At 44.3% G+C, this 19,706-nt stretch overlaps 1 protein-coding gene across 2 annotated transcripts; it reads left to right on the top strand.

The window, feature by feature from the left end:
- The first annotated feature begins 3,232 nt into the window (after positions 1-3,232).
- BCAS2 (BCAS2 pre-mRNA processing factor) lies at positions 3,233-18,816 on the top strand. Of its 2 annotated transcripts, XM_055138219.1 has the most exons (8): positions 3,233-3,388; positions 3,460-3,552; positions 4,812-4,882; positions 8,792-8,953; positions 14,196-14,246; positions 15,448-15,528; positions 18,174-18,195; positions 18,471-18,816. In XM_055138219.1, the coding sequence occupies exons 1-8, from the start codon at positions 3,296-3,298 to the stop codon at positions 18,489-18,491; spliced, it is 594 nt and encodes a 197-aa protein (XP_054994194.1). In that variant the 5' UTR covers positions 3,233-3,295; the 3' UTR covers positions 18,492-18,816. The 2 variants fall into 2 exon arrangements, with proteins under 2 accessions (XP_054994194.1, XP_004616305.1); XM_004616248.2 differs by lacking the exon at positions 18,174-18,195.
- The last annotated feature ends 890 nt before the right edge of the window (positions 18,817-19,706 follow it).

Genomic DNA, 19,706 nt, shown 5'->3' on the forward strand with positions numbered 1-19,706 from the left:
TCAAATGTCTTCCTAAAAACAAAAGCCCAGGCCCGGATGGATTTACTAGCAAATTCTTCCAAATATTTAAAGAGGACCTGTTGCCAGTTCTCTTCAAGTTATTCAAGGAAACTGAAGAAACAGGGACTCTACCAAACAGTTTCTATGAAGCTCATATATCCCTAATACCAAAGCAAAGATACCACAAACAAAGAAAACTACAGGCCAATATCCCTGATGAACATGGATGCAAAGATTCTCAACAAAATACTAGCAAGTAGAATCCAACAACTCATAAAAAAAATCATACATCACGATCAAGTAGGATTCATCCCGGGGATGCAAGGATGGTTTAACATTCAGAAATCAATCAACATAATCCATCATATCAATAAAAGTAAAAATAAAAACCATATGATCATTTCAATAGATGCAGAGAAAGCATTTGACAAAATCCAACACTTATTTATGATGAAAACTCTCACCAAAATAGGCTTAGAAGGAACTTTCTTCAAGATAGTTGAAGCCATCTATCACAAACCCATGGCAAGCATTATCCTCAATGGAGAAACACTAAGGGCCTTCCCTCTAAGATCAGGGACAAAACAAGGATGCTCACTCTCACCACTTCTGTTCAACATAGTACTGGAAGTACTTGCAATAGCAATTAGGCAAGAAAAAGACATTAAGGGTATACAGATAGGAAAGGAAGAAATCAAGCTCTCACTATTTGCAGATGACATGATTCTATACCTAGAGAATCCTAAAACCTCCACTAAGAAACTCCTAGAAACAATAGACTTGTACAGCAAAGTTGAAGGCTATAAAATCAATACCCAAAAATCCATGGCCTTCCTATATGCAAATAGCGAGTCAGAGGAAAGTGACATTAAAAAAAAATCCCATTCACAATTGTGCCCCAGAAGATCAAGTACCTAGGAATCAGCCTAACTAAGGAAGTAAAGGATCTCTACAAGGAAAACTACAAAACACTACTCGATGAAATAAAAGAGGACACAAGGAAATGGAAACATATTCCTTGCTCATGGATAGGAAGACTTAACATTGTCAAAATGGCAATACTTCCCAAAGCTCTATACAGATTCAATGCGATCCCTATAAGGATACACATGAAATTCTTCAAAGAAATTGATCAAACACTCCTGAAATTCACATGAAACAATAAACGGCCACGAATAGCTAAAGCAATTCTTGGGAAAAAGACAATGGGAAGCATCACCCTCCCCAACTTCAAACTTTACTACAAAGCAGTAACAATTAAAACAGCATGGTACTAGAACAAAGGCAGAGCTGCTGATCAATGGAACAGGGTGGAATATCCCTACATGCAGCCAAAATATATGATCATCTGATCCTTGATAAGGGGGCAAAAAATGTGAAATGGAACAAGGAAAGCCTCTTCAACAAATGGTGCTGGCATAACTGGACAGCCACATGCAAAAAAATGGGCTTAGACATCAACCTAACACCATGCACAAAAGTCAGATCAAAATGGATTAAAGACCTCAACATCAGACCACAAACCATAAGATACATCGAAGACAGGTTGGCAAAACCCTTCACGATATTGAAGATAAAGGTATCTTTAAAGATGACACGGAACTAAGTAATCAAGTGGAAACAGAGATAAACAAATGGGACTATATTAAACTAAAAAGCTTCTGCACCACAAAAGACACAGTGACCAGAATTCAAAGGCAATCTACAGAATGGGAAAGGATATTCACCCAATACCCATCCGATAAAGGGTTGATATCAAGGGTTTATAAAGCACTGGTGGACCTCTAGAAAAAGAAAACATCCAACCCCATCAAAAAATGGGGCGAAGAAATGAACAGAAACTTTCTCAAGGAAGAAATACGAATGGCTAAAAGGCACATGAAAAAATTGCTCTTCATCACTAATCATCAGGGAGATGCAGATCAAAACAACTATGAGATACCACCTCACACCACAGAGACTGGCTCACATCCAAAATAACAAAATCAACCGCTGTTGGCGTGGATGTGGGGAGAAAGGAACCCTCCTACACTGCTGGTGGGAATGTCAACTGGTTCAGCCCTTTTGGAAAACAATACGGTCGATTCTCAAAAAATTAGAAATTGAGCTTCCATTTGACCCAGCAATACCACTCCTGGGAATATACCCCGGAGAAGCAAAAAAAGTATAGTCAAAATGACATCTACACCTGTATGCTTATCGCAACACAATTTACAATAGCCAGAATCTGGAAAAAAACCGAATGCCCGAGAACAGATGACTGGCTAAAAAAACTTTGGTACATCTACACAATGGAATACTATGCAGCTGTTAGAAAGCATGAAGTTATGAAATTTGCATATAAGTGGATCAACATGGAAAGTATGTTGAGTGAAATGAGTCAGAAAGAGAGAGACACAGAAAGATTGCACTCACATGTGGAATATAAAGTAACAGAGAGGTACGAGCTAGCAATGATGCAACCTCTGGCAGAAAGCCCTCTGGACCTAGTCACTAAAATACTAAAATACAGAAATCTAGAACCTCACGGCCGCTACTATGGCCACACGACCTCATATCTTCTCATTCTCAGCAATGGAAAACAAATTATCAAATGCTTCTTTTCCAGCAGGTCCGACTCTGGGGGGGAAACACCAAACAATAATAATGAGTTTTTTTGTTTGTATATAATCAAAGTAAAGAGAAAGTAAAGTGAAATTTACCAACTGCACAGGCTGGGTGGGGCCTGGGGGTGGGGGAGAGGTTTACTGTGGTTCTTGGTGGTGGAATATATGCACTGGTGAAGGGATGGGTGTTTGAGCATTATGTAACTGAGACTTAAGCCTGAAACTTTGTAACTTTCAACATGGTGATTCAATTTAAAAAATAAATTAATAAAAAAGAAATAAAAATTAAAAATTAGATTAGTATGCAACATTTAAAAAATAATAAATATATAAACAATACTGCACTTCCAGCAAGCTGCGCAGCTAAGAGGAAAGCGCCGAGAGACTCCAGAGGACTGGAAGGCCTGGAGGCCAGAGGCGAGGGGTCCGGGTGGAAGCAGGGCAGCCCCGCAAGTGAAAAGACCCCACAGCCAGGAAGCAGGAAATGTGCCGCAGCCAATGGGAAACGAAGAACCCAAGTCTCTTCCGACCACCGCAAAATGGTCGGGCGACCCAGGTGCTGGTCGGGCGCGCCTTCAGACGTCGTCACTGCGCATGCGTCCCGACCTCAAGGGTCATGACATCATCGGCGCGCGCCGGTGTCGGGTGGGCGGGGCCGCGCAGCCGCAGAGCAGTCCTGCAACTCCGGCATGGCGGGCACCGGGCTGGTGGCGGGGGAGGTGGTGGTCGATGCGCTGCCTTACTTTGACCAAGGCTATGAGGCGCCCGGTGTGCGGGAAGCGGTGAGTGGTGGGGATTTGCGTGGTCGGGTCCGGCAGAAGCGGCGTTCCCTGACCGGCCCCTCTTGTCCTAGGCTGCGGCTCTGGTTGAGGAGGAGACGCGCCGCTACCGGCCGACCAAGAACTACCTGAGCTACCTCAGCGCTCCCGACTACTCGGCCTTCGAGGTGAGCCGAGACGCCCGTCCGGCGCCGCGCGTCTAACAGGGGCTTCCGTGGCGTAGTAGTGGTTGCGTTGTTTTTTTTTTTTTATGTTGTTGCCGTTTTTAATTTTGATTTTGGGGCATACCCGGCGATGCTGGGGGCCATCTGAGGGCCGGGGTCGACCCGGCTGGGGTGCAAGCGCCCTCCCGCTGGGCCGCGGCTCGGGCGTTTGCCTTGCCTGCGGCCAACCTGGGTTCGATTCTTCCATCCCTCTTGGAGAGTCTGGCAAGCTACCGGGAGTATCCCACCCACACTGCAGAGCCTGGCAAGCTACCCATGGCGTATTAGATATGCCAAAAACAGTAACAAGTCTCACAATGGAGACATTACTGGTGCCCGCTCGAGCAAATTGATGAATAACGGGATGACAATGATACAGTGCAATTTATTGGAAAAAATGTTGTTTAGCTATTATAGGTTACTGAAGTCTGATCCAATATTAATTGTTTTCTCTGTAACCCTTTTAATTTTTGTTCATTTATTTTTATTTTGGGTCCATATCCGGCAGTGCCTGGAAGCTAAGCCATCTACTTGAATCACTCCAGACGTGCCGGGGACCATGCGGTAGTAGGCTAGAACCCAGACTTCTTGCATACAATACAATGTGCCTTATTGAATCATCTTGCCAGCCCCACAGTCAGTTTTACTTATTTTGGTTTGTGGGGGCAGGAGTGGGGGACACACCTGGTGATGTTCAGGGCTTACTCCTTGCAGTGCTTGGGGGAGACCCTGTAAGGTGCTTGCTGTCAGCAGCATGCAAAGTGTTTGCCCTGCCCTGGTGTACTATCTCCAGCCCTACCCTGAAAGACCCTTTTTATTTATTTATTTATTTATTTATTTATTTATTTATTTATTTATTTATTTATTTATCTTTTTGGGTCACACCTGGCGATGCACAGGGGTTACTCCTGGCTCTGCACTCAGGAATCACTCCTGGTGGTGCTCAGGGGACCATATGGGAATGCTGGGAATCGAACCCTGGTAGACCGTGTGCCAAGCAAACACCCTACCCGCTGTGCTATTGCTCCAGCCCCCTGAAAGCCCCTTTTAATATGAAGAGTGTGGATCCTGTAAAGCATTTAACCCAGAGAAGACTTGGGGAGGGGGTGAGAAATGATCTTATATGATGGATAATATACAATATAAACTCACATTCACTATTTGATGACTTATTTGTTGATAAGATTTTGGAAGTAATTTTTTTCTCTTAATTTGTACATCAGACTGACATAATGAGAAATGAATTTGAAAGATTGGCTGCCCGTCAACCAATTGAATTACTCAGTATGAAACGGTAAGTCCTCCTTTTGGATTCGCTGGGCTCAAATTACTTTGCCTTTTAAATTTCTGCAGCAGTTGGGATTAATGCATTGAAATGAAATCCATGTTTTAAAACTCCCAAGGAAATGTTCCTGGTGAGACATCTTATTCCTCATTGCTCACATACTTAAACTGAAACCATGTTGTTACTTATAAATGATCTGGCATCACTCTTCGATTAGAAGCATTGATGAGAGAGTACCTACATAGAGGAACACCAGTGTCTGCTCTCCCTGCCCCTGCCTTTTACTACAGACTTTCTTTTTCCTCAGAAAATGGCGAGTGAGAAGTTAACCTTTGCTGCTTTATTTGAAAAGGAGATTTGGATTACTTAACAGTGGAGGTTTCTTTCTGCTTTTGATTAACTGAGGAATAGGAGAAACACTACATAATCTCAGATCAGAATTGTTTAAGAGAGAACTGCGTCACCCTTGGGCGTCTTTTAGCCATCTGTATACTCTAATGAGGGAGCTGAGTCAGTGGAACAGACAACGTTTCTTCCCCTGCTCCATTTCCTGTCTTGCTGGAGTAATGAAAGCACTTCAGGTATTCAACGCCCCCATTTCCAGGTGCTTCTCTAAAGCTTCAACCATGGGTCCACAGGTATAGAAAGGCTGAAACCTGGTCTACCACCTGGATTATACTTGCTGGCCTGTGGACTGCTATGCAGTGCTGGTGCTAGTCTGCAAGTATAAGAAGGGGGAAATGCTGCTTTAAAGGGTTTTGTTTTGGGGCTGGAGCGATAGCATAGCAGGTAGGGCGTTTGCCTTGCATGCGACCAACCGGGGTTCGATTCCCAGCATCGCACATGGTCCCCCGAGAGCTGCCAGGAATTATTCCTGAGTGCAGAGCCAGGAGTTAATCCCTGTGCATCGCCCGGTGTGACCAAAAAAGAAAAAAAATCATCATCCTGTTGATCATCAAATTTCTCGAGCAGTCTCAGTAACATCTCCATTCGTCCAAGCCCTGAGATTTTTAGAAGCCTCTCTCTACTCATCCTTCCAAGGATGCTGTACTGGAGGCTCTTTCAGGGTCAGAGGAATGAGAACCAGCTTGTTACTGGTTTTGGCATATTAATACACCATGGGGACCTTGCGAGGCTCTCCCATGTGGGCAGGAAACTCCCAGTAGTTTGCCAGTTCTCCCAGAGGGAGAAGTAGGGTATAAGATATATCGCGGCCACGTGCTTCCGGGAGTTTGCTTTTAAGTCTCTCGATGCTGACCATTGACAGAATTTGGGAGGGGAGGAGTGTGTGGGGCGTTAGCAGTCCCTGGGTGTGACCACCTAGCTACTGGGAAATGGGAAATCTGGGCGGAGAAGGCCCAGTCCTGATCGAGCAGGCTTGGATGTCTCAGCCCCGGGTCCCACACACCTGGGTTTCTCTGCCGGTTCCTTCATGCCTGAGCCTCGTCTGAACTTGTGGAGAGGGGCCTTGAGCATGGCTGTGGCTAGGCTCCGGAGGTCTTCGGCCATCAGGAGCTCTGCTCGGAGTGGGGAGGGGAAAAAAATAAAAAAATTTTTTTTAAATAAAGGGTTTTGTTTTGTTTTTGAGCCATATCTGACAGTGCTCAGGAGTCACTTCTGGCTTGGAACTCACGACTTATTCCTGAGAGTGCTCAGGGGACCATATGGGATGCTAGGTGTTGAACTACAGTCAGCCCTATGCAAAGCAAACACCCCACCATTATACTATTGCTTCCGCCCTTGTAAAGTTTTTCTTAATAATCCAATCCTCATTGTGATGGCAGTATAGTATGGCAATACTTTGGGTCATACTAGTGGTGCTCTATATGGCATGTGCAGTGCCAGAGATCAGATCTAGGGCCCCTGCACACACTCTAACCTTTGTTTTGGGGCCACATCTGCAGTGCCAAAGCTTACTCCTGGCTTTGTGCTCAGGGTGTCCTGCATTGCTGGGAATCAATTACTATCATCTGCATACAAGGCAAAGCAACCTCCCCCTCTGCCATCTCTGGCACCACCACCAACACTTTTTTTAAAGAAACAAGATAGAAAATACTAAAATGTAATGCATATATAAAAGACCAGTATTGTTTTACAAAATTCTTAATCAGCTGTATTTGTATACTAAATGTAGAAGATCAGTCTTAACTGTGATTGTGGTTAAAATGTGGAAACTATTACATGTATGGTGTATATGTAAAGCTGTTTTTATTTTTTGTTTTTTGGCCCATATCCAGTTTCGCTCAGGGACCATGAGTGCTGGATCTAACCTAGAGTTCCCAGGTGCTGAGTGTGTTCTCCAGCCCTTATGCTATCTCTCTGGCCCAGTTTGTCATTTTTTGTTTGTGGGCCATACCTAGCGGTGCTGAGGGCTTACTCCTGGATTTGTGCTCAAGAATCACTCCTTGTGGGATTCAGGGGACTGGGTGCTAGAGATCAAATCCACCTTGGCCATATGCAAGGTAAATACCCTATGGGCCTGTGCTATCTCTTCCACCCCAGTTTATCTTAATCCTGGTTGCAGTCCTCTTAGTTTTTCATAGGAAGTAGCAGTAGTAGTAATAGTAGTTGGGATTTTTAGGCTGCACCTTGCTGTGCTCAGAACTGCCCTTGGCTCCATAATCCTGATGGGCTCATGGGACCATATGTGGTGGCAGGGATCGAACCGGGTTGCCTGTGTTCAAGGCTAGGGATAGTATCTGTTGTACTATCTCTCCAGCCCCATCTAGTGAGAATATTAAAATGGAAATTAAGGACTGAGGATAAGAAAATTACTGAATATTCAATACTTTTAATTTGGGGGTTTTTTTGGGGGGGACCACACCCAGCTGTGCTCAGGAATCACTCCTGGGGGACCCATATGGAGTGCTGGGGATTGAACCCAGGCCAGTCATGTTAAAGGCAAGTGCCTTACCTACTATTGTTGCTCCGGCCCCCAATATTGAATATTTTAAAATATTTAGTACCTAAGAAAAGGGAAATTGAGGACAGAGAGAAAAGTGCAGGGGAGTGAGTAGGTGGTTTCCCACATATGTTCCTTATTCTGCATCTCTCCTGGGCACCACGTGGTCCCACACCCCCAGGATATAGCCAAGAAGCACTGGGCTGGGAGTAGCCAGCAGACACTATGGGGTATGGTCCAAAAAACAAAGCTTTTGTTTTCAGTAAGTCATCAGTAATGATACTGAGTTTTTGTGAAGACTTACTTTCTAACTCTGCTGGCCATATTAAAGAGTTAAGTATGATGAGAAAGAACAAATTATTTTCTTTCCTTTTTCCTCAGTGTAGGTGTGTGGTGAGTAGATGGATAAGATGTAGTTTACAGAAATGATATAGATCAGTGTTTCGTTTCCTGTACTTCCCCCTAAAATTTCATAAACATCTTGGTGGGGTTTTTGTATATGTGGGACTGAGTTCAAGCCCAGGGCTATGCTACACATTCATTTGAGGCACATGCAAAAGCTGAGCCACATCTCTGACCCCCAAACATATTGCTGTTCTATTTTTCAGTAATATTTAGTTATAAAAAATATTTATATGGGGGTGGAGAGAGAATCCAGCAGGTGAGGTCCTTGTCTTGTACGTGACCAATCCCAGTTTGAACCCCAGCACCACGTAAGGTCCCAGTGTGCCACTAAGAGTAAGCTCTGAGCACAGCCAGGTACAGCCCAAACCCCCCCCCCAAAAAAAAAAAAATTCTTATGAGGGTACATATGATAGCAATTTTTTAATTGTATATACTGTTGTGCTTAATCTTACAAATAATCTGGTTGTTCTTATCCTGAATCAGTTTTGTTTGCAAAGACTTCATCTCTTTAGTATGTTTTACAGTGTGCATAGGCCTACGGTGCACTATGGCATTCTGGAGGGGAAATTGTTTAGAGGGAAGTGTGTGGTTTTATTGTTGTTTTCTTTCAGATATGAACTTCCAGCCCCTTCCTCGGGACAGAAAAATGACATTACTGCATGGCAAGAATGTGTAAACAATTCTATGGCCCAATTAGAGCACCAGGCAGTTCGAATTGAGAATCTGGAACTGATGTCACAGCATGGATGTAATGCCTGGAAAGTATATAATGAGTAAGAAGCTTTTGTAAAATTCATCTACCCACAGCTTTGATGGACTTTTTTTTTTTTAATGCAGGAGTACTGCTGTTTATTCAGCCATTGATTAAGCTGATTGAACTGGGCGTGACAGTTTACAAAGCTTTCATGTTTGAGATTCAGCCGTACAATGATTGAACACTCATCCCTCCACCAGTGCAGTGTCCCCTGTATATCCCCCCTGCTCCTTCGCAGTCCTCACCCTGCTTCCATGGCAGACAATTTTCCTGGTACTCTCTCTCTACTTTGAGGCATTCTGTTTTGCTCGAATTTTCCCACCACCATTCAAGCCTGCCTGTCAGAGGGCAAATGCTAGATCATTTATTGTCCATTGCTCATCCTGAATAACATGGGTGTCGCAGCCACGTGCTTCTGGAATCCAGATTGTAAATGGTTGGTCTCCAGAGTCATTTTTGTAGGGCACTAATCCAGTTTGGGATTCAATTGGGTGTCTCTGGACCAGGGCTCTTGGTTTGCTAAGATGGCTCCTGGATGCATATTGTGGGTGTGACAGCCGAGCCAACAAGTGGGCAGGGAGCCAGGGAGGGACAGCCTGGCACCTCTGCCACCATGCAGCATGGAGGTTTAGTCCTGGAACCGGTATACCTGAGCCTTGCTTGTGGAAGCTCTTGTCACCAGGATTTCATCTGGAGTAGGTGGGGAAACTGCACCTGCTCCATCTGGGGTGCCCCAGTGAAATTGGCTCAGTATGGGGCCCATGGAGATCTTCAGCTCTGTGGTGTCTTCCGGGACTTGTTGCTGTGTCTCTGGCTTTGATCTCTTTCGAGATTTATTTATGGGTCTCTGAAGCAATGCCAATAATAAGAGTTTATAGGATAGTGCTGAAGTTGGTTTGTGGGAGTGACTGCCAGTGCTTCCATGTGTATTGGGAAGTGGAGGGAGGTACCCCATTCTAACTCCGTGAAAGCCTGGAGATTTCAATCACAAAACCTGCATACCCAAATTTTCAGCAGATTATTTCTTGGTGACATCCGTTCTGAGATGGTGGAGTCAGGCTGTGGGGGTATGGCGGCGATTTTGGATTATAGAAGTAAGCGGCTTTTGGGGACTCCACTTGGATAGGCACAGGCCAACTTGCTCCCCTCTGATTTACCCTGGTCTGTTCAGCCATGCACGGGTCTGAGATTAACAGTGGCTTTTGATCACTTTCATCTACAGGTCTCTGAGATAAGGCCAATAAATGAACTTGTATAGTTGAGCCAGGTGGTTTGTGGGCATGACTCCCACATACCTAAATTTTAGCTATTTAATTTCTTGGTAAACTTGGCCCCAAGTTGTTGGGGTCCAGCAGAGGCACAGAAGCAATTTTGGGGCATCAGGAAGCCTGAAGGCACCGGCAAGCTGCTGATGTACTCACCCCGCAGGTACAGATTGACCTGTTGTTGGCACCATACCCCCTGGAGGTGTTTTTTTTTTTTTTCTGTTTTTAATGTGGGAACTTGAGTAGGGGAAGTTTGATAAAAGTAGTATAGCTGACATTTCATTTACATTCATACCCTACAACATAAGAAAGGCCATGAGAGCCACCTCAGAGTTCTGCAGTATAAGGAAACCAAATCTAACTTCACTTGCTATATAATCCTGTGCAAGAGTTCTGAGATCTGCCGTACCAGTGACTGGGCAGACTACTTGGAGACTACTTTGACAGTTGTATCTCTCAGCTGCCGTTTATGTTCTGTAAACGTGATTTTTGGTAATTGACTGAATTAGCAAATACTGTGCCATTTCTCCTGAGGGAATTATGTACAGATGTACATGCAATCTTAAATCCTTAACTGATAATTTTTTGTAGGGGTTTTGGGCCACACAGAGCAGTGCTTACTGTGCACTCAGGGATCACTGCTGGTGGGGCTCAAGAGACCATATGCCGTGCTAGGGATCGAACCTGGGCCAGCCACGTGCAAAGAAACTCGCTACTAACTCTTCTTTAGTTTTTATTGCCTAGTTTTATCTGCTCCCCTATTTGTAACTTTTTATGGGAGGACATCATTTCTATGCCAAAAGCATATTTTAGCATGTGTGTCCTGAAACAGTAATGCCAAACCACAAAATGAAAAATAACTTTTCTCTAAGTTTTGGAATTACCCTTTACAATTATGTTGCCACCTGAGGATCTAATGACAAAATTAAGAGTTTGGAAACTTCATAACAATTCTGTTTTTTTCGTGAGTTTTTCACAAGGGCCATAAAGGGAAAATGGAGTCTGGGTAACATAGGAATTTTAGTGACAAGTGAAAAAATGTCTTTTGGGCTAGGGAGATGTCTCCAAGGTCTGGGTCACATGCTCTGCATGAGGGATTGGTCCCCAGGTCCACTTGGTACCACTTTGCTTCTCTGAGCAGTCTCTTTTCACAAAGTAGAAAAAAAAACTGTTCTCCTTGGGCCAGAAGCATAGCTCAGTGAGCTGAGTGGACTCCTGACATTTAAGACACCCATCCCAGGTTTGGTCCTAGCATAGCATTGGAGCCAGCATCATGGAGTAAGAGATGCAGCTCAGCGCTAGACATATGTCTTCCATAGGTGGGCCCTAGAATAGATCCCTGGGGCCCCATTTAAAAATAAAGAAAAAAGGTTACTAAAGAAAGGGTAAGAGTTTAGATGTTTAGAAAGTGAAAACATTCCAGGAATTGAGAGTGGAAGGTGAAGAAATGGATGCAAGTATAATATTTAAATCCCCACTGCCAACCTTAATTAAGTTTCACTCCGACTGGGGAATTTCTTTCCCTTCTACTTTTCAGCAAACTTAAAAAAATAAATCCCCATTACCTTAAAGACAAATCATTAGTGTTTTTTTTAGTGGTGCATCAACCTGGGCCTTACAAGGCACAGCAACTGTCCTACCACTGAGATCTCTCCCTGGTCCACACTCATTCTTCAGTGGTCAAGGAAGAAGGCTATACCTCAGTTGGAAATTTTCATTCAAGCCAAACCAGATCTCTGGCAAACCTGGGTAATTGTACTAATGACTATGCACAGCACCTGTTTGCCATTCAGTCACTCAACTCTGTGTGCTTGGACAGTCCCTTGAGTATATTCTGTCTTTACCAAGCCCAGTGGATGCTATGTGAGGACATCCAGTATCTGGGCAGAAAGCTTTTGTCTAAGTTGTCTTTGTGCAGGACTGCTGGGGGCGGTAGGGTAGTATATCATCAAAAAGGAGAGAATTCTGGAGGTTGGAGCAAGTACAGCAGGTAGAGAGCTTGCTTTGCACATTGCTGACCAAGGTTCAACTCCAGCACTCCCTATGGTCCCCAAGCCTGCCACAAATGATCTGAACGCAGAGACAGAAATAAACTCTGAGCACTACCAGGTATTGTCCCCAAAAAAGAGAATTCTGTACTGTAAGGAAGTCTTCAAGGTCTGGCCTGGCTGTGTGTGTATATATATATATATATAGATATAGATATATAGCATAGACCCTTGTGATTTCATGGGACTCAAGTCAGGATTACTGGGGAAGGTCTGAGACTGGAACCCATGTCATTAAAAATACGTGATAGTGCATGGGTGCTTGCCTTGCACCACACATCTGATCTGAATTTGGTCCTCAGCCTCCCACATGATCCCCCAAGCACTACCAGGAATGATTCCTATACCCAGAGCCAGAAGTCAGCACTGAGCATCGCTGGGTGTGGCCCAGAAAAAAAAGAAACATTTTGAGAACTTGAGAGACATCCAAGTTCATCAAAGACATGCCTAAGAAGACAGGCAGGCAGGAGAAGCTTTCAGTAAGAGGTTATACAAGGCAGCCCCCAATAGCCAGAGGTCAACGATCCATTACTAAACTGTATTGTCCTCACATGGGGTTGGCACCTTTGGAGAGCTACAACTGTGAGAATTACAGCTAAAGGAAACTTGTAGTAGAGATAGAATAACTGAGATGAGTAGCAAGAAATGTGACTTACAGAAAAGCCAGGACACAACATTGGGTCTGAAGTTAGAACATAGTATGGCCACTGGTGCCAGCACTGTAGCTGATGTTGAGCCATGTCACTAGTGTGAGCTAGTTTCAGTTGGAAATTGATATGGTATGTGAATGAATTCTCAATCAAGCTGTTTTCTAGAGGGTTTTTTGTTGGCAGTCCTGGGGGCCTCCCACAGACAGAGGAAGTGCTCTACCTTTGAGTTACAGCCCTGGTTCAAGTTTTTGTTCTGTTTTCTTTTTTTTTAAATAAAATCCTTTTTAATTTTAAGGAGATTGTATTACATCTTTTGTGATAGTCACATGATAATCTATATAGAGTTCAGTTTCTCTCCTGTGCTAGTTAGAACTCACTTGAAATTTGAATCTCCGTTCTTCCCTGACAGTTTTTTCAGTCTCTAGTAGGGCTCTAGTGTAGTCACAGCGGTTGGGCATTCGCCTTTCATGCAGCCAACCTCTGCCCCTCTCGGAGAGCCCAGCAAGCTACCGAGAGTATTGAGCCCGCGTGGCAGAGGCTGGCAAGCTACCCGTGCATATTGGATATGCCAAAAAACAGTAACAATAAGTCTCTCAGTGAGAGACGTTACTGGTGCCCGCTCGAACAAATCGATGAGCAACGAGATGACAGTGACAGTTATCAGTAGGTAGGCAAGAATTACAAGATAAATGATTATAAAAGTATTTGCATGAGTATGCTTGTATTCGATATTTTTCAGCTTCTCTTAAGAGGCAGTAATCATTTAAGAAATCAAAGTATCAGTAAAGTACTTGGTCTTCAAGAGTTTAACAGCTGTAACACCTGCATCACTTTGACCAAGTTAATCTTTCCAGGATTAGTTTCCTTGTCTGTGGTAGATAATCACATCTACCTCACAGAATTAGTAATTAAATTTACTAAATATTTATAGCTCATGGGATGCTTGGGCTGGAGCGATAGCACAGTGGTAGGGCGTTCGCCTTTCACGTGGCTGACCCGTGTTCGATTCCTCCACCCCTCTCGGAGAGCCCGGCAAGCTACCAAGAGTATCACGCCCGCACAGCAGAACCTGGCAAGCTACCGGTGCCGTATTTCGTATGCCGAAAACAGTAACAGTAAGTCTCTCAATGAAAGATGTTACTGGTGCCCGCTCGAACAAATCGATGAGCAACAAGATGACAGTGCAGTGGCATGGGATGCTTGGCACAGAGAGCTTGATTTTTGCAGAAATACTTGTATTAATTAAATATTTGCTTTCAGTTCTATTACATTTGAGTGTTTTATATTTTCTTTCATAGAAATCTAGTTCATATGATTGAGCATGCACAGAAGGAACTCCAGAAATTAAGGTAAATTTTCCTCCTTTAGAATAAAATTCAGGTTGCCATTTAGTAGAGTATACAAAAAATCCTCTGACCTGAGTCATGTGTGAGTGAATAGTTGCTGATAGCTTCTGCTGTTGAGTTTCCCTACCAGAGTGGAGGAGAAATGGTCTGAAAACAGGTCATTTAAATAAGTCTTCAGACAATGAAAAGATAACTCTGGAAGAGGGAAAGTTCGTGAATAACTGATATATATGGTTGTATTTTTTTTTAAATTTAGATAACCTTTTAGTAATATTGCCAACTATATGCCCAGAAGGAAAGAGAGAGTGAGAGAGAAGAGTGCCTGCTCTAGAGGCAGACAGGAGGGGGAAGGGGGTGTCAAGAAGAAAATCGGGACATTGGTGGTGGGAAAGGTACACTGGTGAAAGGATGGGTATTGGAATATCCTGTGACTGAACCCAATCATGAACAGTCTTGTAAATTTGTATCTCATGGTGATTAAATTAAAAACAAAAAAAAGCCTACTGGCAGGAGACCTAGTTCAATGAACTGTTGTTGGGTTTTGATTTCAGGATTTTCGTGGTATCAAAAATTAATATGGTGGGGGGTAAGATGCTTGCTTTGCACTTAGCTGACCTGGGTTCTATCCCCAGCATCCCATGTGTTTCCCTGAGCACTGTCAGGAGTGATTCCTGAGTGCTGAGCCAGGAGTAAGTCCTGAAGACTGCTGGATGTGGCCCAAAAACAAACCTAAAGGTAAGGGAAAAGAAAATTGGCAATGGGCTGGAGCATAACAGGCAGGTACCTTACCTGCTTTACTCTCTGCGGCCATTCCCAGCAGTGCTCAGGGTCACTTGTGCAGGAGATTGAACTCCTGCCTTTTGCACACAAGCATGACCCCAGCCTGTTTAATTTTTGGGCCACACTCGATAGTGTTAAGGACTCACTCATTTCTGGCAATATTAGGGGACTGTATAGGGTGCCTGGGATTGAACCCAGGTTGCTGTGTGTAAGCCTTATCTCACCAGCCTGTTAAGCTGTCTCCCTAGCCCTTGTCTGTGAAATTTGTAAATGAAAAAAAAAATCAGGAGAAGGTTAATTCCTGGAATTAGTGTATGACTGATGCTCTCAAGGGATTAAGCATGTCTTGATTGGTGATAGTTATTTCTGTTAATTTTAGCCTTGTGTTAAAATGCAGTTGAATTACATAAATAATTTTCTACAGGAAGCATATTCAAGATTTAAACTGGCAGCGAAAGAACATGCAGCTCACAGCTGGATCTAAATTAAGAGAAATGGAGTCAAAGTAAGTACCCACAATTTTGTTATTTTTTATGGTGCTTAGCACTTTTTTTTTCTGGTTGGAATGGAGTTTAGTGTTGGAATGAAATTTCAGACTCCAGTTCTTGGTCATGCAAGGCCTGTATACCCTTGGGCTATCTCCCTAACCCTGCATAGACATTTTAAGATGGAGAATTAATATGATATGTGTTTGTATTCATTAATAATATGTTTATATTATTTGGAAGGATACTTCCCAACTGTTCCTGAGAGCCTAGGGGACCACTTGGCAGAGCAGTGCCAGACTTCCCTGTTAGGTGCTCAGCCCCTGATCCAGTGATGCTGAGGGCCACTGAGGCTCTCTCCAGCAATGCCAGGGCCAAACTAGGGGCCTCAAGCATGCCGGGCATGTGTTATTCCCCTTTGAACTGTTGCCCCAGCCCCTTTTGAATTATTTCCCCTTGCTGGGGACCCTGGCCTGTAGGGCAGTCAGTATCATGTGGGAGCATGAGCAGCACTGGAGCTGGTGCTCAGAGCCCCACTCGTCGCTGGGTACTTTGTAAACACTGAGCTGTCTTCTGAGCTTTGTCCCTGTGGTGAACACGGCCAGGCTCTCGGCACCACTCAGCCTGTGACAGTGGCAGGGTATGAACTTTGCCTGAACTGAATCACAATCCCCTGCAGGGTCATGTCACTGAATGTGGGAGTTGTGAAAACTTGATGTTTGAGGGGTTTTATTTGTGAGGTCAGGTTGAGGCACATAGAGGTGCTTGGGCACTACTCCTGACTCTGCACTCAGAGGTTTCCCCAGCAGTATTTGGGGACAGTGTAGTACCAGGGATCAGACTGGGCCCTAGCGTGGAGGGGGGGATTTTAAAATAAATTTTTTAAATCAGCAAATGCTGCTTTATGTAGGTAGTTTACACACTGGGTTGCATTAAAATTTCTCAAAAGTTTTGAAAGGTGGTCTCAAGACGAAGCCTGTCCTGGGCTGTCAAGCTCTTTCAGGTTCCTCAAATTAGAGCTTGGAGGGGCCAGGGTTGTGACATTGGCACGCTTCATTAGGTACTTCACGGCGTGCTTAATGTATGCATGGCTGCTAGCACCTGTGCCCCAGGAATGGGAGAAGATACACGGGGTTTCAGTGCCTCTTAAGGATGATTTTCCAAAGCCATGGGTTTTGAGGGGATTTTGGTTTTTGTTTTTTATTTAGCCATGAGTTTATAAATAAACTAGGTGATGGATTCTAGTCTTAGAGTGGCTGGTTTTCAGTGGGTTTATTCCTAAGAACAGGACTGTTTTATAGTCTCCCCTTAAGGAAACACACTTGCCTTTCCACACTTTTTTCCTCCTAGTTATTGTCTGCACTGATTGGAGGTCTTGCACACACCTAGCTCAGGTGCTCCCCAGAACCTGCGGTGTTCAGTCATGCTTCATATCCCAGGGGCCCTCCTTTCGAGGCATAGTGCTCGCCCATCTTTCACAGTGGCCCCTCAGTGGAGTGTGCACATCGCTGATTGTGGAGAGACCAGAAGTTGCTTATGGTAACATCACAGCAGAGCTGTAGGTTCCAACATACATTCTAAGCCGCTGAATCATCCCCTGGCTTGATGAAGTTTTGAGCTCTTGTTGGAAGGGGATTCCGTATTTCCTTAATAATGCATGTTTCCATTTTTGCCCTTTGCTTACATCTTTTTATTTGGGGAAGGTCACACTTCCCCAAATAAAAGCTGGACTCCTCCCAGCTCAGTGCTCCAGATCAGTTCTGGCCACATTCAAGGGCCCATGCAGTGCAGGAAATCAGATCCTGGGCTCCCACATGCAGAGCTGTGCTCCTTTGAGACATCTCCCTGACTCTTTGTCCTTGTTTTTAAAATGTTCCTCAGGGGCTGGAGCAGTAGTAGAATGGACAGGGCACTTGCCAACCCAGGTTTGATCCTTGGCACCATATAGGGTCCCCAAGCACTGCCATGAGTGATGTCTGAACACAACCAGGAATTAGCCTTGAGTATTGCCAGCTGTGACCAGTAACCAAAAATATTTTTTTAAAAATGTTCTTTAAACATAATGCAAATCATTGAATTTATTTATTTAGGTTTGGGGGCCATACCTGGCAGTGCTTGGGGGTTCACTCCTGGCTCTGCACTCAGAAATTAATCAAAAGTGTCTTCATCAGGCCGGAGTGATAGTACGGTGGGTAGAGCATTAGCTTGCACACAGCTGACCCAGGTTTGATTCCCAGCATTCCATATGGTCCCTCAAGCACCACCAGGGATAATTCCTGAGTGCAGAGCTACAAGTAACCCCTGGAGATTGCCAGCTGTGATTCCCCCCCCCCCAAAAAAAAAAAGGCAAGTTTTCATCACTCCTACTTTGACTCGTTCTAACTTGCTTTTATTAAACTTTATATTTTGAGACTTTAGTAGATTCACAGTTATGCAGTTACAAGAATACAGGGGGCTGGAGTGATAGTGGTAGTAAGGAAGTTGGTTGACCAGGGTTCAATTCCTGGCACCCCCATATGGTGCCCCAAGCCCCACCAAGAGTGATTCCTGAGCACAGCTGGGTTTGGCCACCCCCACCCCACAATGCAAAAAAAAAAGTGTTACACTTCTCAAGCGGTCTTTTTTTTTTCTTTTTCCCCCAATGTGCCTCATTTGGCTCATTAAGGGACAGAGCAACTTTACAGCAGGTAAGGCTTACTTTGCATGCTGCTGACCCAGGTTTGATCCCCAGCATCCCATATGGTCCCCCAAGCACCACTAGAAGTGATTCCTGAGTGCAGAGCGAGGAGTAACCTCTTAGCATCACCAGGTGTGGCCCCAAAACGAAAATACTAATAAAACAGAAACTTAAAAAGTGAAAATGTGTTACAGCCCAGCTGAAAATGTTTCTACAGTATTTCATGAAGAATTTCATGTTGCTTTGTGGTTTTTTGTTTTGTTTTGTTTTTCATTTCTTCTGTAGTTGGGTCTCCCTGGTCAGTAAAAACTATGAAATTGAAAGAACTATAGTGCAATTAGAAAATGAAGTCTTTCAAATGAAGCAACAACATGGAGAGGCAAATAAAGAAAATATCCGGCAAGATTTCTGAAAAGACAGTTTGGGTTGAAATGAAGGTATGTTCGGCTCTTACAGAAGATCACCTCTAAGCTGTGAAGGAAGCAACCTCTTGTGGAAATCATCAATGGTTAAATGTTTAGAGACCACAGGATGTGAACTGTTATGTTCTGTTTTTACATAAAAACTTCAGCTTGGTGTGAATTGTTTTGGGGGGAGGAGTGCTTGGACCATAAACATTTTAGAATTTTAACGTGTGACTTTAAAATAATTACATCATAAGATCAATTTATTGTTGGGGGTGGGGTTTGGGCCATGCCCAGTGATGTTCAGGGACCATGTGGTGCAGGGGATCAAACTAGGGCCAGCTGTGTGGAAGGCAGCATCTGCACTATTTTTCCAGCCCTATAAATTTCATTTTGAGTCACAAGCTCAAGCTGGCACCTGAGGCTCTTTCAGATACCTTGAAAGAATTTTTCAGCATGTGGAAGCTTATCCTGGTGTCTCTGGTTCTGAGTCTTGCGAGTATGGACGGCTGCAGAGGGTTTATGGCACCCATACCCTGCGGCTGCTAACAGCACCCGAGGTCTGACTGGCCTGGCTCTGCTGGGTTTACAGCTGCTGGTGTCTGGTGACTGAATGACTCCCCGGAGGCCACTTGACTTGAGCAGTGACCAGAGAGTGTGGGTACTTTTCCCATAACAGCTGTCCAGTGAGCTGATCTGCAGAGCTATGAGATTGTTTGTTAATATGAATTTAGGGGTGGCTGCTCCAAACCACATCTTGATAAGCAGGGCTCAGCTAGGGTACCCACTCCCAGCTGTAGGCCTGAGAATGCCTGTTCCCACCTGTGACTTGGGGGCAGCTGTACTCTGGGCCAGCTACTGTCAGCTCCCGAAGAGCATGTTCCCCTAAACAGTACCTGGAGGATGGATGTGCTCATCAGATCCAACACAAGGTAAAGGTAATGCAGCTCATGCAAGGAGACTGGTGAAAGGCCGTCCCAGAAGTACACCTGCACACCCTAAACAGGGCCACCAGTTCATATTAAAAATAGTGTCACTTGGCTCCTGAACAGCCATGATCCCATAGCACACAAACCAATCTCGGAACACAGTGGCTGCTGGCAGAAATACCTCTGGA

Source organism: Sorex araneus, chromosome 5 (assembly GCF_027595985.1).
Source record: "Sorex araneus isolate mSorAra2 chromosome 5, mSorAra2.pri, whole genome shotgun sequence".
Lineage (NCBI taxonomy): Eukaryota > Metazoa > Chordata > Mammalia > Eulipotyphla > Soricidae > Sorex > Sorex araneus.